Genomic DNA, 24,529 nt, shown 5'->3' on the forward strand with positions numbered 1-24,529 from the left:
ATTATATGTATGTATGACTGTATCTGATATATTATATGTATGTATGACTGTACCTGATATATTATATGTATGTATGACTGTACCTGATATATTATATGTATGTATGACTGTATCTGATATATTATATGTATGTATGACTGTACCTGATATATTATATGTATGTATGACTGTATCTGATATATTATATGTATGTATGACTGTACATGATATATTATATGTATGTATGACTGTGTCTGATATATTATATGTATGTATGACTGTACCTGATATATTATATGTATGTATGACTGTATCTGAATATATTATATGTATGTATGACTGTACATGATATATTTATGTATGAATGACTGTGTCTGATATATTATATGTATGTATGACTGTACCTGATATATTATATGTATGTATGACTGTACCTGATATATTATATGTATGTATGACTGTATCTGATATATTATATGTATGTAAGACTGTACCTGATATATTATATGTATGTATGACTGTATCTGATATATTATATGTATGTATGACTGTATCTGATATATTATATGTATGTATGACTGTACCTGATATATTATATGTATGTATGACTGTACCTGATATATTATATGTATGTATGACTGTACCTGATATATTATATGTATGTATGACTGTACCTGATATATTATATGTATGTATGACTGTATCTGATATATTATATGTATGTATGACTGTACCTGATATATTATATGTATGTATGACTGTATCTGATATATTATATATATGTATGACTGTATCTGATATATTATATGTATGTATGACTGTACTGATATATTATATGTATGTATGACTGTACCTGATATATTATATGTATGAATGACTGTATCTGATATATTATATGTATGTATGACTGTATCTGATATATTATATGTATGAATAACTGTATCTGATATATTTATATGTATGAATGACTGTACCTGATATATTATATATATGTTTGACTGTATCTGATATATTATATGTATGAATGACTGTACCTGATATATTATATGTATGTATGATATATATTATATGTATGTATGACTGTACCTGATATATTATATGTATGTATGACTGTAACTGATATATTATATGTATGAATGACTGTACCTGATATATTATATGTATGTATGACTGTATCTGATATATTATATGTATGTATGACTGTACATGATATATTATATGTATGTATGATAATATTATATGTATGTATGACTGTACCTGATATATTATATGTATGTATGACTGTAACTGATATATTATATGTATGTATGACTGTACCTGATATATTATATGTATGTATGACTGTATCTGATATATTATATATATGTATGACTGTATCTGATATATTATATGTATGTATGGACTGTACATGATATATTATATGTATGTATGATAATATTATATGTATGAATGACTGTATCTGATATATTATATGTATGTATGACTGTACCTGATATATTATATGTATGTATGACTGTACCTGATATATTATATGTATGTATGACTGTATCTGATATATTATATGTATGTATGACTGTACCTGATATATTATATGTATGTATGACTGTAACTGATATATTATATGTATGTATGACTGTACCTGATATATTATATGTATGTATGACTGTACCTGATATATTATATGTATGTATGACTGTACCTGATATATTATATGTATGTATGACTGTACCTGATATATTATATGTATGTATGACTGTACCTGATATATTATATGTATGTATGACTGTACCTGATATATTATATGTATGTATGACTGTACCTGATATATTATATGTATGTATGACTGTATCTGATATATTATATGTATGTATGACTGTACCTGATATATTATATGTATGTATGACTGTATCTGATATATTATATGTATGTATGACTGTACCTGATATATTATATGTATGTATGACTGTATCTGATATATTATATGTATGTATGACTGTATCTGATATATTATATGTATGTATGACTGTACCTGATATATTATATGTATGTATGACTGTACCTGATATATTATATATATGTATGACTGTACCTGATATATTATATGTATGTATGACTGTATCTGATATATTATATGTATGTATGACTGTATCTGATATATTATATGTATGTATGACTGTACCTGATATATTATATGTATGTATGACTGTACCTGATATATTATATGTATGTATGACTGTACCTGATATATTATATGTATGTATGACTGTACCTGATATATTATATGTATGTATGACTGTACCTGATATATTATATGTATGTATGACTGTATCTGATATATTATATGTATGTATGACTGTATCTGATATATTATATGTATGAATGACTGTATCTGATATATTAGTATGTATGTATGACTGTAACTGATATATTATATGTATGTATGACTGTACATGATATATGTATATGTATGTGAATGACATGATGATATTATATGTATGTATGACTGTACCTGATATGTTATATGTATGTATGACTGTACCTGTCCCACTTTGAGAGCCTCTAACACACGATCATCCTTCTCATGAGAGTGTGCCTTCAGCAGGATATTCCAGGCTGCAGTTTTCATGCCTTCCTTGTTCTTATCTGTACCCAGACAGCGGACAACCTTCACCAGGGATTGTATGGCTCCATATCGAATTCTCCAACTCCAGTCGTTTGGACCTACAAGCAAAAACAGTTTTGTTTAACTCCGTATGTTATGTAACTGAACAAAGTATCGCTCACCTAATTTGCACCTCTACCAAACAAGATTCATCCCAGATGGCCTGTATTGCTCACCAGCCCAGAAGGCCTGTATCGCTACTCTCCTGAGGGCATGTATCCCTCACCAGCCCGTATTCACCAGCCCTGAGGGCCTGTATCCCTCAGCCCAAGGGCCTGTATTGCTCTTCAGCCCAGAGGGCCTGTATCACCCACCAGCCCAAAGGGCCTGTATCACACTCCCGCCCAGAGGCCTGTATCGCTCACCAGCCCAAAGGGCCTGTATCGCCCACCAGCCCTAGGGCCTGTATCGCCCACCAGCCCAAGGCCTGTATCACTGCCCAGAGGGCCTGTATCGTTCACCAGCCCTGAGGGCCTGTATCGCTCACCAGCCCAAAGGGCCTGTCAATACCCTGGGCCTTCTGGTTCTTGAGAAGTCGTTTGAAAAGTTTAGCCTTTTTGACCCCTGTGACCTTGAATGAAGGTCAAGGTCATTCATTTGAACAAACTTGGTAGCCCTTCATCCCAGCATGCTACAGGCCAATTATCAGTACCCTGGGCCATTTGGTTATTGAGAAGAAGTTGTTTGAATGAAAAGTTTACACACAGGGCACGACGACAGACGGTACATGATGACAATAGGTCATCCTGACCCTTCGGATCAGATGACCTGAAAACCGGTGGGATCAAGGGCCTGTATCGCTCACCAGCCCAGAGGGGCTGTCAAATACCGGTGGGATCGAGGGACTGTATCGCCCACAAGCCAAGAGGGCCTGTATCACTCACTAGCCCAGAGGGGCTGTCAACTACAGGTGGGATCGAGGGACTGTATCGCCCACAAGCCAAGAGGGCCTGTATCACTCACCAGCCCAGAGGGTCTGTCAAATACCGATGGGATTTCACATGATCAGAATCCCCACTGGTCACAGAAGAGTTACTTCCTTTTTTGGACCTCTTTTGTGTTTGGGCAGTCCATAATTCAGATGTAGACTACCAGGTTGGGTTGTCAAAGTTTTGTGCATTCATTTGTGAATTTTAAGAATTCAGCATTTTTGGTAAGTTTCATAATGTTACCAAAGTCATTATATAAGCCTAAAGAAAAGAAATTCATAGATTGCATTCACACTTATGTTTTTTTATTAGAAATGACCAGTAACATTGAAGCATGATCTTTCTGAGCGATAAAAGTACAAAGTAATTTATTGATAAATAAGTTACAATTAGGCAATGGTGGTATTAATTATTAGTGTTTATAAGTTTTGACTGAATTTAGATAATATTTTGTTTGTGTGTAGCATTATAAGTTTACATAATAATGAAAAGAACAAAGTTTTAGTGCAATTCAAAATTCAATAACCTTCGAAGTTCAAGGAATGGCTAAATGAGTTGATAAGAATCTTTTTGTTAATTGTCTAGCTGTTGTAACACATCTCAAGTATTTATTCTTTGTTTGAAATAGAACTGCATACAAATATCAATTTTTTTTGTTCATCAAAAAACCAAAATTATTTATGATCAATATTGCAAAAGATAGGATTCACTTGTATATTTCACTAGGGTCTCACTTGGATTTTGTACCAGGATCCCACCGGGATATGACTGGGATCACACTAGAATTAACCAGGATCCCACCAGGATATGACCGAGATCACACTGGGATTGACCAGGGTCATACAAGGATATGACCGGGATCACACTGGGATTGACAAGGATCCCGCCAGGATATGACCAGGATCACTCTGGGATTTACTGGGATCCTGCCTGGATCCCGCCGTGATATAACCGGGATCCCGCTGGGATAGAAATAATAACTTGTCTGTTATTCAGGAACATTCATAATTATAGGAGAGGACTTCAACAAAAAGTTATTATTAATGTGTATTTCTATCGTTGTGAAATATTGTAGGCCATTCCTTGTAAGGTAATATTTGGAGTGTGAGACTTTGTAACTAGAAGCAACAGCCAAGTGTTTCGTGTCTATGATTTAGACATGAAGGAAGGTAAATGAATTATCAGTATATCTCAGAAATGTTGGACATTGCTGAATTTATTGCAAATTTACATGACACATCAATTATATCATTTTCATGCACTGCTGAATGTTTTGCAACGCTACGATTAATGAGATGCAGACAAGACTGATATCTATCCTCCAGAGCTACATAATCACAGCCAACCATGAAAAGGTTATATCCTATATAAACCAGACACTTGTATAAACCGACCAAATAGATTGTTAACAGAGTTTTACACAAAATATACTGTACTGTGATTTTAACAAGACAATCTTGTTGTTTCTTTATAACCAAACATACAGTTACCGAATACAACACAGTATTAATATCTAAGCATCAAACAGTTGTGAAACATAATTCTATCAGTGCCTGCAGTGACCAAAGCTGTATGTCTCCAATAAAATTTTTACAAAATGAATTGAGCAAAAACATGGTGTCCTTAAAAAGGAAAATTTGGTAGCTTATTCAAAACTTACCTCCATCTTTCACTTCATTTGTAGCATGGAAGAATGCCAAGTCCAACAGACCGGTACTTTTAAGTGGAAGGTTTCGTACATGATGTCGCACAGGTGTACTCACATCCTTATTGTTCCCTATCAGAGCCAGCTTCTGGATGTTAGCGTTTGCCCCATACAGACAGATGTCAGCCAGAATGTCTGTGTAGGTAATGGCCACCTCCCAATGCCAACCATTCAGTCCAGGGGTATCGGTCATCTGAAAACAATATGACATTGGCTAATATAGAGGTCATCTGAAAACAACATGACATTGGCTTATTATAAAGGTATTGGTCATCTGAAAACAATATGACATTGGCTTATACGGGTATCGGTCATCTGAAAACAATATTATATTGGCTTATATAAAGGTATCGGTCATCTGAAAACAATATTATATTGGCTTATATAAAGGTAATCGGTCATCTGAAGACAATAAGACATTGGCTTATATAGGGCTATCGGTCATCTGAAAACAATATGACATTGGCTTATATAGAGGTATCGGTCATCTGAAAACAATATGACATTGGCTTATATAGAGGTATTGGTCATCTGAAAACAATATGACATTGGCTTATATAGGGGTATTGGTCATCTGAAAACAATATGACAATATAACATTGGCTTAAATAGGGGTAAGGGTGGCTATCGCCTACAATTTGAACTATTGCAATACTATTGCTATCCAGGAAAACTCTATTGCAATAGTTTAATTATTTCAGACTACAATTGTGATAGTATTGTGACAGAATTACATTCTGAATTCTATTAAATTCCAGTCGATGAATTGGCTGCCATGACGTACATTTAGTACAATGTTGGTTTATAGTTCCCTACCTTTACCTGCCAGCGTCAGTACCAACTCAAACACAATGATGATCGTGATTGAGAACATTGTTGGTGTTTGTTTTTTGATGGAAAAAGTGACATTTTATCTTGGCAGTTAGTCTGTCAATCTATCAAAGCTCTATGAGTAATCACTTCAGTCCAAGTTATAGAATAAGGGCCCAATGGGCCTGAATCGCTCACCTGCTATCTGGTGCATATATATACTTAAGACACATGTACAATGAAAATTTCTATGTATTACACAGGAAATATCAAGTGTTTAGGCTTCTTGGTTCTTGGTTAAAAGTTGTTTAAAGATTTTAGCCTATTTGACCCCTGTGACCTTAAATGAAGGTCAAGGTCATTCATTCAAACAAACTTGATAGCTCTTCATGCCAGCATGCTACAGGCAAAACATCAGTACATATGCCTTTCAGTTATTGAGAAGAAGTCGCTTGAATGAAAACTTTACGCACGACAAACGGCGCATGACGACGTCCGGAGCATTAACTCTATAACAGTTCATCCTGACCCTTCAGATGCGCCAGGTAAAGGAGGAGGGAAGCTTAAGTATCTAGATAAAAATCTATCACCCAGCACTCAGTACCAGGCAACTGGGTACCCCCACATGGGTTTCAAACTCACAACTGATGTTAATATGTCGGGACACATAAACATCTCGGCCATTGTGATAGACAGAGAGAAATGATTACCAGTGTAATGTTTTCATGCTTACAGGCAGATTGGTGTAGGTAGGTACTGAGCTAGCCTGGGAGTCCCGCCCCTCCGACCCTAACTCCACTCGGAACCCAGTCTCAGCACTCTTTTCACCACTCTGCTTCCACTGTCTATTGTGCGGCTCTACCGGATCATCTGACTCTCTGGAGTGTTTTTTTTCCTTCTTCTTCCCTTTACCATTGCTATCAGCAAATGACACCTCTCTCTGTGGATTTTTCACAGGAGAAGTATTCTCCTTCAAGGCAGATTTTAGCTTGTTGTCAAATTTCTCCAGATTTTCTCGGCTCAGTTCTCTCTGATCCGGAGTTTGTTTGTTGGTTAGTCTGGAGTCTCTGTCCTCATCACTGCGTTCATAGATATCGCTGAGAGTCGGTTTAGAGCTCAGGTAGCTATCGTCACCGCGACGAGATTCCTCTCCATCACTAGACACGCTGTAAATATCTGTAGGTACACAAAAAACAAAGCTGTCAATCTCAGCAGGAACAGATTTGCTGGAATCATTTAATACCTATAGTTACGGATTGTACAGTCAACTCTAGGCAAGTCTAAACAAATTCAATGTATCATTCTGGAATCATTTGATACCTATAGTTATGGATTGTACAGTCAACTCTAGGCAAGTCTAAACAAATTCAATGTATCATTGATATACTGAAAATTAAAATTAAAGAAGTTGTCAATTAGCAAACATTATTCTAATGTAACTGTTCTAGGATTATGTTCTTATCCTTAACAAACACTATCACATATCTGACTGATATAAAATCAGTGCTCTTATGCTATAGTCTCATTGAGTCACTCTCTGCATAATATAACACATCGTAAATAAATTTATTCTAAATATGGCTTAAAGTTCATGGCACCCATCTTGGATCAATTTATACAATTTTTAGCACCATAAGAAATGAAGGGGAACTGTGTTTTTGCAATATGGTGGACATCCTGGATTTCGGATCAACCCCAAAAAATACCTCCAGTGCTTGGTCTTGACAATATAAATATGGCTTATTCCATTGTCATGATCCTTTGTGAGTTTGAACATAAAATAACAACACATATGGTCGGGACCTTGTCAGGATTCAGGCAAGTTTCAGCCAAATCCCTTGGATAGAATTTGAGAAGTTTTGAGAAGACGACTGACAAAACAGGATGTCACATGACCAACAAAAGTCTCGTACAGGGAAACTGTAATTATACAATCATGTTACAAATTGTCTCCCATTATAGATGAGTGATCATAGAAAGGTAAAGGAACTTGATAGGCTGGCCTGCCTTGTTTCAGATCATCAAGCACTGGAGAAGTGTGAAAAGTTCATGAACAATGGACAGTGGACAACAATGGCTAAAAAGATTGGATTACTGATGTTGTATAAATGGTATGATAGCTATGTTACCTGAACCATCGGTACCAGAACTAGCTGGTGGAGTTCCCCCTCGAATTTTAGGTTTGTTTCCCCGGGCCAAACTGTGAAGAGTCTTCATTGCTGCTATATCAGTCTTTGCTGCTTCAGCCAATATCTTAAGCGCTATCATTGTATCAATCCTGGGAGATAAAAATATTAAAGCCTATAATTAAAATCAAATCGGATACAATTAATAATTTCTTCAGCAAATGTGATGTAAAAAAAAACCAGGCCTTGTGAGTGGTAGAAAAGCGGTCTAATTTTACATCATTTCCTTGATAATGAGATTTATATTTCTCGTGTCTTTTGGATGACACATTCATCTTTAAATGAAAACTAATCAAAACAAATAAACAAAAATGAGGTGTTCTAATTCAATGTACATAAAAATGATGACCTAGATAACTTGTTTGACTTTACATATTTTGGCCCCAGCCATCCTTGACACATTTAAGAGAAATGGAGTTTATGGAACTATGAATGTTAATTAAAATTTGTTCTGTATTTATCTATCTTTGGGACTGATTTTGATGTCACCGACAATTTTTTTCCAATACACTCCATTAGTTCACAAGCCAATTATATAATCTACCGCCTATTACTTAATAACATCTAGATCTTCTCCTTTCTGCAAATTTTTATAATATCTTCTGATTAACCAATGTTTTTTTTTACATAAAATCCTCATTTCTATCCACATCATGAACGATCCGTTTATTTTTTATTAGAATATTTGATGAGTATACCCCAGTAATCAGATTTCAAAGAACTATACGACAAAGATATTTATGGCCCCCACATCCATCAAATTTTTAAACTAACTATTTAGAAATAAAATTGTTGAATTGGAGATATTTATTACATCACAGATTAAATTGTAATTCACATTTTTTCTGATATTGCAGCTTAAAGTTGCCATGGTAACCATCCAAAATATGCATAAATTAACTCAATTCTAACATTTTGTCTTTTTTTTTGCCTATTATTTTGATAGTTTTTGACTTAGAGTAAAATCTTGAACAAACTTATACTGCAATATATAGAATGGTTACCATAGCAACTACATCTGCAATGACATATAACTATCATACTTATTGTATCTAGGATGTACTTGATATTCTATATTCAACAATTTAATCACTAAATAACAGGTTTGCAAAAAATGACAGATTTGGGAGTCAAAACGTGCCCAAACTATACATAATTCTTTCATTGCGTGCATTGATATCAGTGAACAGTAGACTTGCAAAAATCACCAAAATAAAGTGTATCTACACAGCATGTATTTCACCTGAAATATTTCACAGACAGAATAGACCACAACAAACCAGTTTTCATTGGATAGTCCCATGCCACAGTGAGCTAAAGCTCGAAGTGCCTCTCCAAGTCCTCCGCCCAGATGATTTGTACAACGCCAGACGTCTAGCGCATGCCACAGGGTGGGACTTAGATCATGTACGCTGCTGCTGATTGCCCCGCTGTGGGCTGAAAAGCTTGTATTGTCTCTGGTCGTGTCTTTGGTACTGCCCACATAGGACTGGTCGCGACTCTCAGGCTGCATAAAAAAAAAATCAGAGCACATTAATGTCTGTATCACTCACTAACCCTGCTAGGTCGACTGAGTGGAGTGTGAGGTTAGGAGAAGGAATACTGACCCTGCTAGGTCGACTGAGTGGAGTGTGAGGTTAGGAGAAGGAATACTGACCCTGCTAGGTCGACTGAGTGGAGTGTGAGGTTAGGAGAAGGAATACTGACCCTGCTAGGTCGACTGAGTGGAGTGTGAGGTTAGGAGAAGGAATACTGACCCTGCTAGGTCGACTGAGTGGAGTGTGAGGTTAGGAGAAGGAATACTGACCCTGCTAGGTCGACTGAGTGAGTGTGAGGTTAGGAGAAGGAATACTGACCCTGCTAGGTCGACTGAGTGGAGTGTGAGGTTAGGAGAAGGAATACTGACCCTGCTAGGTCGACTGAGTGGAGTGTGAGGTTAGGAGAAGGAATACTGACCCTGCTAGGTCGACTGAGTGGAGTGTGAGGTTAGGAGAAGGAATACTGACCCTGCTAGGTCGACTGAGTGGAGTGTGAGGTTAGGAGAAGGAATACTGACCCTGCTAGGTCGACTGAGTGGAGTGTGAGGTTAGGAGAAGGAATACTGACCCTGCTAGGTCGACTGAGTGGAGTGTGAGGTTAGGAGAAGGAATACTGACCCTGCTAGGTCGACTGAGTGGAGTGTGCGGTTAGGAGAAGGAATACTGACCCTGCTAGGTCGACTGAGTGGAGTGTGAGGTTAGGAGAAGGAATACTGACCCTGCTAGGTCGACTGAGTGGAGTGTGAGGTTAGGAGAAGGAATACTGACCCTGCTAGGTCGACTGAGTGGAGTGTGAGGTTAGGAGAAGGAATACTGACCCTGCTAGGTCGACTGAGTGGAGTGTGAGGTTAGGAGAAGGAATACTGACCCTGCTAGGTCGACTGAGTGGAGTGTGAGGTTAGGAGAGTGGGTGGAATAGGAGAAGAATACTGACCCTGCTAGGTCGACTGAGTGGAGTGCAAGGTTAGGAGAAGGAATACTGACCCTGCTAGGTCGACTGAGTGGAGTGTGAGGTTAGGAGAAGGAATACTGACCCTGCTAGGTCGACTGAGTGGAGTGTGAGGTTAGGAGAAGGAATACTGACCCTGCTAGGTCGACTGAGTGGAGTGCGAGGTTAGGAGAAGGAATACTGACCCTGCTAGGTCGACTGAGTGGAGTGTGAGGTTAGGAGAAGGAATACTGACCCTGCTAGGTCGACTGAGTGGAGTGTGAGGTTAGGAGAAGGAATACTGACCCTGCTAGGTCGACTGAGTGGAGTGCGAGGTTTAGAGAAGGTGTCCCCCTCCTTAATCTCTCCAGGGTCCATTTGGGCATCCGCCATGATTATCTTCCCGACGGTGATGATGAATCTCAGACACAGCAGTGCATTAGGGTACGGGTTGTAGGCTTCCTGACACTCACCCAAACCTAAAACATATAACGAGTGTAGGATGTCACATAAATAATGCTCCACTTTCAAAATTTAATGATTTGTTTAATACATAATGTAAAGCAACAGTATTTCATTTGCAAAAAGTGTGCAATCCTAAATTTTGTTTTCTTTATAAAAACAGCTTAACAAAATGATATATGTAATCTTAGTCATGATTTTGTTTAAAAGACACATGTTTGCAAATATGGTCAAAACAATGCTATCCTTAACATTTAAGCAACTTAAGAACAATGGTATCGAGGATCTAATGCTTTTAATTGATGAATTGGACAACATTATCTGGTGTTGGTGACTACTTTATGTATAATTCTAGTAATATGTACTTGTAAACACAGAAATGATTTGCTTTGTTGAGAAATGGGGCTTTAGAGAATCAATATCATATCATCATGTCTTTTAACGTATGGAATATTTCTCTGTCCATTTGAAACAACATTATCCTAAATTTGGTGACATCATTATGAAATCAATCCATTTTAGCAGAACCAAATTATTCCTTTATTCACATAACAAAACTTATGATTGTATGCCTTCATATCCCATATGCATATTTTTTTGTTGCTCATGTATGTTAAAAGCTATTAGAGTTTGAGAGATTGATATATGCATTATGGGACACCCTGTACTGTCAAATATTGTTTACTGAGTACTTCCCAACTCTCAAAGGGAAACCATTAAAACATATGATGTAACATGTAGAACTCTATGACTACATGTATATATAAGTAACAATTTAAAAGATTTACTTCTATTTCCCATAATAGGCCCCGCCAATCTTGCCTGCAGGGGATCAGAGCTAAAATTTATACAGAATCTTTTCCCTTTTTCAAATGATGTTTCTGGACAAATTTGGTTACATTCCATGCAGAACTCTATGACAAGTAACAATTTAAAGGAAATGTTGCAAGGTAAGTTAAAAAAATGACTGACCCCCAGATGTATATCTCCCCGATAAATCTTATTGTTAACAGTATGTGCATATCAACTGATAAGTTTGACTCCTGGAGACAACAATACAATACTTATCATCACTAACCACAGCTTTACTTACCATCCAAGTAGGTGAATAGTCGACTTTTGAATTCATTCTGGCCCTGAAGTTGACCGGCCATATGGTGATAAAACAGCCTGGTAAAAGTCAGCTCACCCATCTGCAGTAAAAACCAATGTATAGAGAAAAACGACACCAGTCACTCATGGTAAATAGATATTCAGCCAGTTTAGTTCGGTCAGATCTCATCACTGATTGGAGAACATTTTACATCTTTGCATTGATAGTGATATCAAAACAAATGAATTCATTGTATGTCTAATTAACAAATATTCAAGTTCTCAAATTAAATATCAATTTCTGATACTGAATGTGCAGGTATGTGATAGTTATATTATTTCACAGTTATCGACCTGTCACTTCATACTGTTGTGATCTGTACTGTGTATCAATTTCATTAGAGTGATTTTACAAACAAAACAAATACATGTATTAGTTTTAATACTACCGACCTTATTCAGGACATTTCAAAATAAAGCCTTGACATCACTGTACCCAAATTGACGCCTGAATATATGCATATTTCTCTAAGATACACCGAATGGCCATGGGGGAGATTTTTATTAAGCAGAAAGCCCCTGTTTTAATATATGCATAAAAAATTTGAAATATATATGTCCTCAGACTTATGAATTCAATCTAGAAACTTTTATGCAGTCTTCACTTGCATCAAAAAATCTAGCAAAATGAGTTCGAGATTATGGTTTAGAGAGTATCTGAATGTGCGGGTAAGATGGAAAAGCTCAATACTGTAGCAGCAGAACTTGTCCAAACCTGTCCAAAAATGAACAGATGCAAATGTTGTGTAGATTAAAAATATATGCTTTTGTATATGTGCTCTTTAAGGTTAAAAAGCTCTGTTTACATAATTAAAGCCTGCACTTTGTATTGCTTAAAATTTTAAATCTACTGTACTGTACTACCTAATACCATGACATTTGTTGCTAGGTGATTTTCATTTTTTTCTTCCATGTTTTGAAGATATGAATAATAACTTAAGTTTGAAGCGTTGGTTTTGTTATTACAATGCATTATATATACTAATTTTACTATTAGCTATACTAGGTTTCCTATCTCTCACATTAGCATGATGTAGTAAGGTTCCTATCTCTCACATTAGCATGATGTAGTAAGTTTCCTATCTCTCACATTAGCATGATGTAGTAAGGTTCCTATCTCTCACATTAGCATGATGTAGTAAAGTTTCCTATCTCTCACATTAGCATGATGTAGTAAGGTTTCCTATCTCTCACATTAGCATGATGTAGTAAGGTTCCTATCTCACACATTAGCATGATGTAGTAAGTTTCCTATCTCACACATTAGCATGATGTAGTAAGGTTCCTATCTCTCACATTAGCATGATGTAGTAAGTTTCCTATCTCACACATTAGCATGATGTAGTAAGGTTCCTATCTCTCACATTAGCATGATATAGCTATAGTAAGTTTACTATCTCTCATCATTATAGTTATGTTATTAACTCACATTAGCATGATATAGCTATAGTAAGTTTCCTATCTCTCACATTAGCATGAATATAGCTAATGTAAGTTTCCTATCTCTCATATTAGCATGAGATACTATTATGTTATTAACTTATTATTAATTATATAATCACCTTAAGAAGTTTGATCTCTCCTGTTCTGAGATAAGGCTGGTGTACAGAATCTGTCCTTAGCCAGTAAAGCATGGTCTCAGCCAGAAAAAACAATGCCGGAATATGGTACTTCTCCAGTGGGGATTGGTCAAGGGAGATAATCAACACATCCAAACACTCTGTTGGGACAACACAATACAGTAAAATAACAATACGGCTCTCAAAGACAATTTTAATAAATATTAAAATACATTTTTTTTCTAAAGAGTAATGAAAATTCTGTAGAAAAGTAGAAGCTTCAGCATAAAATTTTGTACAATGATATTGGGCAATATGGTATGCATTAACTGTCATGTACTTAATATATATATATACATGTATATAGCTATTGTTGAACTATTTTTCATTGTCAGTTATTATTAATGTACATTTCATTTTCAAAAAATATTGTCCGCAATGGACAACAAACTTAATATCAATCAATATTCTCTCAAAGCTATATGCCAGGATCAACATGTAATAGTGCTAAGCGACTGACCATCCTGGATTTTGCCTTTACATTGTGCCAGCTGAGCCAACTCTGTCCAGGCCATTGGCAGGTTAACATGTGCTCCTGTGCCTCTATCTCGAAGTCCTGCCCGCCTCTGAGGAGATGATCCAAGTAATAACATTTAAATAGTGTTGTTATATTGTTATATAAATAAATTGGTAGAAATAAGAGGCAGATATGCCCAGACATCTGACAATATTGGGACCATTTGGATAGGAAAAGATTTAAATATGATTTGAAGATGGTGACTTTGACATTCATCTTGGATTTTGGGAAGACAGTGCAAGCAACGTGTTGGAGGTCTAAAATAATGTGACCAAAGGATATTTTGATCGTTGATTCTGTTGAAATTTATTTATGATGAGGATGTAGCACTTGTGGTTGATAGTGAGAGAGATACTACATCTGTTATTTGATCACTTTAAGATGGCACATTACAGTAGAACGGCCTGGCCCCAGGTAATATTTTTATTAAGAGGGAATTCAGATGAAAATGTCAATTTCAGATATAGATATAGGTCAAGGTCATGATAATTTGAAGTGCTTCATCTAGCATGCTAAAGGCCCAATTTCTGCCTCCTTTAGGTCTTTAAGTTACAAAGAAATTATCTAAATGTTTTCATTTACATGTATCTGACCTCTGAAGCCATAAAATAGGGTAGCTCTTTATTTCAGCATGACACAGACTCAATTATAATAATCAAGGCTATTTGTTCCATACAATAAATTGTTTAATTTAAGCCTATCAGACCCATGTGACCTTAAGGTTAAGGTCATTTATTTGAACAAATTTTGTAGCGCTTTGTCTCAGCATGCTACAGACCCAATATCAGGTCTCTATAGGCCTCCTTGTTATTGACAAATGGTTGCTTGAGGGTCTTAGCCTATGTGACCTCTGTGATCTTGAATGAAAGTCAAGGTAATTCATCTGAAAAAACTTAATTTTGGTAGCCATTCATTTCAGCATGGACAAGCCTAATATCAAGTCCCAAGGCCTCTAACTAGTTATTGACAAGAAGTTGTTTAAAGATTAATATCTAAGGTATTTTTTTACCCATGTGACCTTGAATGAAAGTGAATGTCATTCATTTGAACAAACTTAGTAGCCCTTCATCCCAGCATGTAGTTGTGTATGAGGTAGAATGTTTGGTGATCAATCAGCATTTGTAAGCCTTAAATCTAATACGAGGTTATAAGACTGTAAGAAGCGGTTGACTGACCTTAGATCTTTCTAACATCTTCTGAGCAGTTGTCTCCAGCTGCTGTTTCTCTTCCAATCCTTTTACTTCATTGTATTGTTTTATAAATTCTTCTGACACTTCCAGAGGATTTCGACTACATCAAATAAAACATACAATCTATCAGAATAAAAATCATTGTTTTAGCCATAGAAATCGACATGTTAAGATTTTAACTTAAAAGCAAAACATACAGAATGAGCACAGCAACCTAATAATGTTAACTTTTTAGGACAATCCAGTAACGATAAAATTACAAACAGACAAAAACAAACAAACACAGATAAAATACAAAAACACGCAAAAACAGACAAAATATATAAACATACAACAAGACAAAAAATGGCAAAAACAGACAAAATAAAATACAAAAACAGACAAAAACTGACAAAACAGACAAACATACAAAAACAGACAAAATACAAAAACAGACAAAAACTGACAAAACAGACAAACATACAAAAACAGACAAAAAAAAAAGACAAAAACAGACAAACAGAAGCTAACCTTGTCTGCACCACAACTTTCTGACTCTGAATGCTTTGTAGATAAGTTTGTTTGAGGAGTCTTTCCTGCAGCTCGAGACGCTGGCTATGGGAAATGATCCCAAACTTGTGGGAAATTGGAATTTTTGTAATTGGCATGGTGGTAGACCTTGTGTTATTTCACTAGAAAGAAAAAAAAACCCCACACATAACCCCAAATGAATATAGATAGAGCAAAACCTACAGGTACAAAGGAAATGTGTAAAATACTACTATTTTTATCTCACTCAACATACTTTCTCTACCAGTCACTCCCAATTCCTTTCTATAATTATCTTATTTGATATATTTGTATAATAACTGTAGCAATGTCATTTAGTAAGGTATCTGGCACGTCATAAATATGTATTTTACTCAATCTTTCATGGTTCATGTCTCTTTCATTATATCGGTGAAAATACCAGACTTACCGGTATTATGTGCCTTGTCATGCAATATACAGAAGAAAATGATGTTCCAGGCATGTTTTTAATGATTAACGTTGAAAAAGCGTTTGATTTGGTCTCTTGGGTTAACGTTTTTATAGAAAAAGTATTACATTTTTTTGGTTTTGGAAACAGTATAATAAATTGGATAAAATCTTTTCACATTATGATAGCGCTACTTTTAATCAAGGTTGGAACTTATCTTCATTCTTTCCAATTAAAAGAGGCTGTTGTCAAGGCAACCCTATTGCTCCTTATATCTTTATTCTATGCACAGAAATTTTGGCAATTAAATATATTAAGACAAAATGAAGGAATAAAAGGAATCAATATTAACGACTGTCCAATATTTTTATCTCAATGTGCAGATGATACCTCACTGGCACCAGATGGTTCAGAATCTTAGGGAATCGATAAAAGAACTAAGACATTTTGCTAGTGTATCAGAACTGAAAATAAATGTTTCAAAACCTCAAGTGGTATGGATCAGTAGCAAAAAATACAGCTCAGATACATTTTTTTCCAGACCTAGATCTGTAGTGGGGGCAAAAGACATTCACTCTTCTAGGAAGTGACTTCCATGTTAATCTACAGAAGATACCCAAATTGAACTTTGACAAAAAACTGATAAAACTGAAAGCTCATATAAAATCATGGAATTTTAACTCGAATTAGCAAAATACATATAATCAAATCATTACTTATTTCCCAATGTAATCATTTATTTATATCTCTGCCTACACCAAAAGAAAAATTCCAAAATTAATTCTAAGATTCTATGGGATAGTAATTTAATTAAAGGGTCAATTCAGTCCAAGAGTGGGTACATTAAAATTGCACATATTTCGGAAACGGACCATTTCTAATAGAAATTAGATTAGTTGGTTTTACTGTGATATGCTAGAAAAGCCCACTGTAGTAAATATAAAATGCATGTGAAATGTTCACACTTGCTTACTGTCTGCCATTATACATATTGGTCGGATGTCTTGTATGCTGAACCCTGGCCCTTGCCATTGCATGGAAGGCTTTTTTGTCTAGAACTACTCAATACATTTATGTCATATTTTGCTTCATGGCTATATAACAGAATTAGCCTCACTGAATTTTCTTTTTAAAAGAGACATTTTGATGCAAGATTACACTGAAAGTGGACTTAATATGGTAAATATTATAAGGCCTTCATTGACTCTCTTCAACTCAGTTGGATATGAAGATCTCTTAGTTCATCTAAATGGCAAGTGATTCTTACAACATATTATACAAACATAGATTTGTTAGCAAACTGTGAGTGTATCAAAATAGATATAAGTGTAAAAGGAGCGGGTCGGTGTGACTTGTACATAGTGTTAAAATACGGTCTCTGTCACTCAGCTGACGGAGCATGCTTCTTTGGCTCAGTCAGTAGAGCCGTAGATTTCCACGCCGGAGACCCGGGTTTCATTCCTGGTCGGGGCACTCGACAGGAATGTGTATTTTCCCTGTTCTTCTACATTGGCGCCCAACTAAATAACCCATGGTAGGTAGTTAAAGATTCTCGGGTTGAGATTTAGGAAATCTCAAGAAAAACAGGGGGAGTAGTGTAAAAGGAGCGGGTCGGTGTGACTTGTACATAGTGTTAAAATACGGTCTCTGTCACCCAGCTGACAGAGCATGCTTCTTTGGCTCAGTCGGTAGAGCTGTAGATTTCCACGCCGGAGACCTGGGTTTGATTCCTGGTCGGAACACTCGACAGGAATGTGTATTTTCCCTGTTCTTCTACATAAGAATAATTTTTGGATTGATGTATTTAACTAATTAAAGCATACAAGTACCAGCATCGAATAGCATTCTAGTTACAAGAAGAATAGTTAAAAACATGATTTTTATATGAAAAGCCCTGAGTTATAATCCTGTATTTACATGTAGCTGCGCTTTTCCGAGGCTTTGCGTTAAATTCATATTAGGAGTTCAATTTTGTGTGTTTGTTTACTTAAGAGTTCACTGTCAAAACGTCAAGCTACATGAAATGGTTTTTCCCCAACCTGATTTAAGTAGGCTGGGTACGTTTCGTTCTAAGTCCAATGGAATGCGCTCTGTACTTCCATTGTAGACATGCAGTGCCACTATAGACTCATTCCGAGCTCAGCTGACACTGGCCGTTCTCACATCTCTATTACACTGTATTAACTTTCTACCATCGGAGAAAAATCATTGTCCAAAAAATAAAAAATAGATATTTCCTTTGCTAACAACATATTGGGAAACATTGGAATGATAGTTTGCATTAATGTGTGCCGATGTCGTTACTCAGTTTACCTTTAAAGTCATATGTAATTAAAAAATATCCCTTGCATACTGTCTAACTCGGCCAACATCGACGATTTCGTCGCCATATTGTTTGTTTCCTTGGATTTTTGCATTTGCGCATGCTTCCGTCACCGGAAGTTTACATGTCATTCTACACACGGAACCAAAAACACGTGTGGAGATGTCTGTTGCTACAAGATACAGGGTAGATATATATGTTTAGCTGTTTATTTTGGTCTGTAACAAACAGTATGTTCACATGCTATCATGAAGTTTCTCTTCATCGAGAAAATCAATAATACCATCCAATATAGTTATTCTGAGAGAAGACAGCTGGCATGCAAGGTCAACCACATATAGATCACATACAATTCGTCACTGTCTCTTTACACAACTAAACACCACGCGAGACGCCTATGAACCGGGAATAAAACCCGTTTTTCTCAACAAAAACATTGGTACGAAAATTCCCGTATTCCTTGTCTTACGGAGTTGAATGAAGTACCAATGTAAAGTTTATTAAATTTCACAACGTTTGTTACTTGCTTTTAGGACGGAAGATTTAGAAGAAATGTCTTTAATTTTCGTTCAAAAAAAATACGACAGCTCATGAAATGACGGCACGCTTCAGAAAGTAAGACGGTAACCCTTGCACCCGCAAGCTACATGTACATCTGCGGATCCATATCAAAGGAAAACCAGTCGTTGCCCATCGTCACGGTCGGTGCAAAAACACAAAAGCTCCTGCGCTGTACTTCCCCAAAATCCAGTGAGACTTATCCTTCTCATACATGTCCTTGATTGTATGAACCAAAATTAGACTGCAAATACACACAAGCTAACAAATAAGTTAAAGTGAACAGTCGGGCAAGGATGGCTAAAGTCGGTAAAAATGGTGTGAATGTATCCAGTATAATTTCTTATGAAATGGAAAAATAAAATCTCTCGTCAAAATCTGTCTGCGTACAAAGCAATTAATTTAAAGTATGGGAATTCTAAAACATCCTCCCGGCTCACTATGTCCATGGTTACATTTCCACACAGCCTCACTTTCAATGCTTTCAACTTTTCTTTACTTAAATGGTCAGAACTGGGAAACTAAACAGAACTTGATGACCGTCGTATTAATATGTGAGAACTTTTGGAAGGCCAATGAACGCATTTAGACTGGTTTTCTTTGCCCGACTATTCACTTTAACCTCCTTCATCACTATCAGTGATTATCAAACAACATTTCTGTGATGATGTGGGAATACCTTAACTCATTACTGTATAAAGTCACTAATATTACTGTTATTTTCATGGTGTCATTTTGATGTTTAACACGACATTTTGTATTTGTTGTTGTTTTGTAATTCCAGGTACTTACATGTTTCCGGAAACTGCATAAAACAAAATTTGCTGTTTTCCAAGATGACGATTTTGCAATAAAAGGTAATCTTGCTTGTATCATACCATTGCCTACTTCTATACATGTATATAATATTGTCCATGGCAGCCTTAAGGTTTTATACAAGGTTTGATTATTTTAACATCCTTTTAACAGCTAGGTATAAATACAAGCTTTGATTATTTTAACATCCTTTTAACAGCTAGGTATAAATACAAGCTCTGACATACTTGTTACTGAGTTGTGAAGGAATACTTTGTTTTTATGTTACAGAGACACGGAAAAGAATTAATGAAGAATTCAAAAAGGGAAAAAATGAAACAGATCCTGAAAAAATTGAAGAGGTAAAATTTGCATTCCTGATGGTAGACAACACGTTACAGGAAATTGATATTTCCTTAACAAGATATTAATATCTCTGTTACAGGATATTAATGTCTCCTTTACAGGATATTAATGTCTCCTTTACAGGATATTAATGTCTCCTTTACAGGATATTAATGTCTCCTTTACAGGATATTAATGTCTCCTTTACAGGATATTAATGTCTCCTTTACAGGATATTAATATCTCCTTTACAGGATATTAATGTCTCCTTTACAGGATATTAATGTCTCCTTTACAGGATATTAATGTCTCCTTTACATGATATTAGTATCTCCTTTACAGGATATTAATGTCTTTGTTACAGGATATTAATATCTCCTTTACAGGATATTAATGTCTCCTTTACAGGATATTAATATCTCCTTTACAGGATATTAATATCTCCTTTACAGGATATTAATATCTCCTTTACAGGATATTAATGTCTCCTTTACAGGATATTAATATCTCCTTTAGCAGGATATTAATGTCTCCTTTTACAGGATATTTAATGTATCTCCTTTACAGGATATTTATGTCTCCTTTACAGGATATTAATGTCTCCTTTACAGATATTAATGTCTCCCCTTTACAGGATATTAATATCTCCTTTACAGGATATTAATGTCTTTGCTTTACAGGATATTAATATCTCCTTTACAGGATATTAATGTCTCCTTTACAGGATATTATAATGTCTCCTTTACAGGATATTAATGTCCCTTTACAGGATATTTATCTCCTTTACAGGATATAATGTCTCCTTTACAGGATATTAATGTCTCCTTTACAGGATATTAATGTCTCCTTTACAGGATATTAATGTCTCCTTTACAGGATTTAATGTCTCCTTTACAGGATATTAATGTCTCCTTTACAGGATATTAATGTCTCCTTTACAGGATATTAATGTCTCCTTTACAGGATATTAATGTCTCCTTTACAGGATATTAATGTCCCCTTTACAGGATATTAATGTCTCCTTTACAGGATATTAATGTCCTATGTTCCCTATGTTGTATGTGGGGGGACATACATGTTTAAACTGGTAGTGTCCCTATGTTACATGTATGTGTGGGGGGACATATTTGACTGGTAGTGTCCCTATGTTACATGTATGTGGTGGGGACATATTTGACTGGTAGTGTCCCTATGTTACATGTATGTGGTGGGACATATTTGACTGGTAGTGTCCCTATGTTACATGTATGTGGTGGGACATATTTGACTGATATAGTCCCTATGTTACATGTATGTGGTGGGACATATTTGACTGATATAGTCCCTATGTTACATGTATGTGGTGGGACAGATTTGACTGATATAGTCCCTATGTTACATGTATGTGGGAGACATATTTGACTGATATAGTCCCTATGTTACATGTATGTGGTGGGACAGATTTGACTGATATAGTCCCTATGTTACATGTATGTGGTGGGACATATTTGACTGATATAGTCCCTATGTTACATGTATGTGGTGGGACATATTTGACTGATATAGTCCCTATGTTACATGTATGTGGGGGACATATTTGATTGACTGGATATAGTCCCTATGTTACATGTATGTGGTGGGACAGATTTGACTGATATAGTCCCTATGTTACATGTATGTGGTGGGACATATTTGACTGATATAGTCCCATGTATGTTGGGACAAACAATGGTAATGTAACCGGTAAGGGTCGGTGATGACATGGCGCGGCGTCTGGCATCCGTGGTCCTATAAATTAAATCGCTACTTGTCATAGAGTTCTGCAAGGATTGTAACCAAATTTGGGCACAAGCAACCTTGGGGGGAAAAAGAAACAGAGTTTGTATAACTTTTGGCTCTGACCCCCTGGAGGCAGGAGGGGTGGCGCCTGGGGCCAATAGGGTAAATAGAGGTAAATCATATGAATTGCTAATAGTGATAGAGCTATGCATGAATTAAAATCAGATGTGACCAGAAAACATCCTCTGGGAAAAGGGAAGCAGGGTGTGTACAAATTATTGGCTTTGGGGCCCTGCTGGGGGCAGGAGAGGTGGGCCAATAGGGCAAATGAAGGTAAAATCCTATAAATCAAAAAGAGAACTACTATAATACTATATTATTATTAATATAATTAAAGAAGTCTTAAAATTTTGAATGTATTGTAACCAAATTTGGCAAGCAAGTTCCGCTAGGGTATGGGAGCATAATTTGTATAAATCTTGGCTCTGACCCCATGGAATAGAAAGACTGGGGCCAAATAGACAAATAAGGGGTCAATGTTTAAAAACAATTATCAATGAAACAGTGATCCTGTATTCAGAACATTACTTGGCATTACGAACCCATTGAGCAATACATGCCCTCTGGGCCTCTTGTAAATATACCGCTAAAAATGAAATCATTATAAATACATGTATTTGTTGCAGATGATAAAAACTGCTGAGGATGTTGATAAGTTACTCAGACAAACTGTCATTCAAGCCAGACTAGTCGGAGAGGACAGATACAGTAAGTCACAAGGCTACAATAATACTCTCTTACAGGGAGACTTGTCAGACAGATAGAGTAAGTCACAAGGCTACAATAATACTCTCTTACAAACACTAGGGAGACTTGTCAGACAGATACAGTAAGTCACAAGGCTACAATAATACTCTCTTACAAACACTAGGGAGACTTGTCAGACAGATACAGTAAGTCACAAGGCTACAATGATACTCTCTTACAAACACTAGGGAGACTTGTCAGACAGATACAGTAAGTCACAAGGCTACAATAATACTCTCTTACAAACACTAGGGAGACTTGTCAGACAGATACAGTAAGTCACAAGGCTACAATAATACTCTCTTACAGGGAGACTTGTCAGACAGATACAGTAAGTCACAAGGCTACAATAATACTCTCTTACATAGGGGAGACTTGTCAGACAGATACAGTAAGTCACAAGGCTACTATAAATACTCTCTTACAAACACTAGGGAGACTGTTGTCAGGACAGATACAGTAAGTCACCACAAGGCTACAATAGAGATACCTCTCTTACAAACATCTTAGGGAGACTTGTCAGACGGATAGATACAGTAAGTCACAAGGCTACAATAATACTCTCTTACCACAACACTAGGGAGACTTGTCAGACAGATACAGTAAGTCACAAGGCTACAATGATACTCTCTTTAACATAGGGAGAATAGTCAGACAGATATACAGTAAGTCACAAGGCTACAATAATACTCTCTTACAAACACTAGGGAGACTTGTCAGACAGATACAGTAAGTCACAAAGGCTACAAATAATACTCTCTTACTAAACACTCAGGAGAACTTGTCAGACAGACTACAGTAAAGTCATCAAGGCTACAATTTATATCTCTTACAAACATAGGAGAGACTTGTCAGACAGATACAGTAAGTCACAAGGCTACAATAATACTCTCTTACAAACACTAGGGAGACTTGTCAGATACCAGTAAAGTCACACAGGACTACCACTAATAACCACCCGCACCCCCTTCACAAACATAGAGGACGACTTGTCCAGACGATAATACCCACCCCCGCCTTAAGTCCTTTAAGGGCTACAATATTTCTCTCTTACAAACACTAGCGGAGACTTGTCAGACAGATACAGTAAGTCACAAGGCTACAATAATACTCTCTTACAAACACTTAGGAGACTTGTCAGACAGATACAGTAAGTCACAAGGCTACAATAATACTCTCTTTACTCTCACTAGGGAGCACTTGTCAGACAGATACAGTAAGTCACAAGGCTACAATATAACTCTCTTACAAAAACTAGGAGACTTGTCCAGATACAGTAAGTCACAAGGCTACAATAATACTCTCTTT

The 24,529-nt window shown here is 36.2% G+C and overlaps 2 protein-coding genes across 2 annotated transcripts in view; one reads left to right on the forward strand and one right to left on the reverse strand.

The window, feature by feature from the left end:
* Positions 1–19,055, reverse strand: part of LOC138328428 (transmembrane protein 232-like) — a 31,005-nt gene extending 11,950 nt beyond the window's left edge. Inside the window, exons 1-12 of the mRNA XM_069275236.1 lie at positions 18,949–19,055; positions 16,188–16,348; positions 15,663–15,777; positions 14,431–14,536; positions 13,914–14,071; positions 12,293–12,392; positions 11,044–11,216; positions 9,552–9,778; positions 8,215–8,363; positions 6,819–7,261; positions 5,231–5,468; positions 2,519–2,700 (exon numbers count right to left, since the gene is read on the reverse strand). Coding sequence (XP_069131337.1) covers positions 2,519–2,700; positions 5,231–5,468; positions 6,819–7,261; positions 8,215–8,363; positions 9,552–9,778; positions 11,044–11,216; positions 12,293–12,392; positions 13,914–14,071; positions 14,431–14,536; positions 15,663–15,777; positions 16,188–16,324 — 2,028 coding nt within the window. The 5' untranslated portion in view covers positions 16,325–16,348; positions 18,949–19,055. The remainder of the gene's footprint in view (positions 1–2,518; positions 2,701–5,230; positions 5,469–6,818; positions 7,262–8,214; positions 8,364–9,551; positions 9,779–11,043; positions 11,217–12,292; positions 12,393–13,913; positions 14,072–14,430; positions 14,537–15,662; positions 15,778–16,187; positions 16,349–18,948) is intronic.
* A 15-nt stretch (positions 19,056–19,070) lies between these two features.
* On the forward strand, positions 19,071–23,267 carry LOC138328430 (complex III assembly factor LYRM7-like). The gene is made up of 4 exons (XM_069275238.1): positions 19,071–19,144; positions 20,301–20,373; positions 20,603–20,673; positions 23,101–23,267. The coding sequence occupies exons 1-4, from the start codon at positions 19,121–19,123 to the stop codon at positions 23,236–23,238; spliced, it is 306 nt and encodes a 101-aa protein (XP_069131339.1). The 5' UTR covers positions 19,071–19,120; the 3' UTR covers positions 23,239–23,267.
* The last annotated feature ends 1,262 nt before the right edge of the window (positions 23,268–24,529 follow it).

Source organism: Argopecten irradians, chromosome 7 (genome assembly GCF_041381155.1).
Source record: "Argopecten irradians isolate NY chromosome 7, Ai_NY, whole genome shotgun sequence".
Classification (NCBI taxonomy): domain Eukaryota; kingdom Metazoa; phylum Mollusca; class Bivalvia; order Pectinida; family Pectinidae; genus Argopecten; species Argopecten irradians.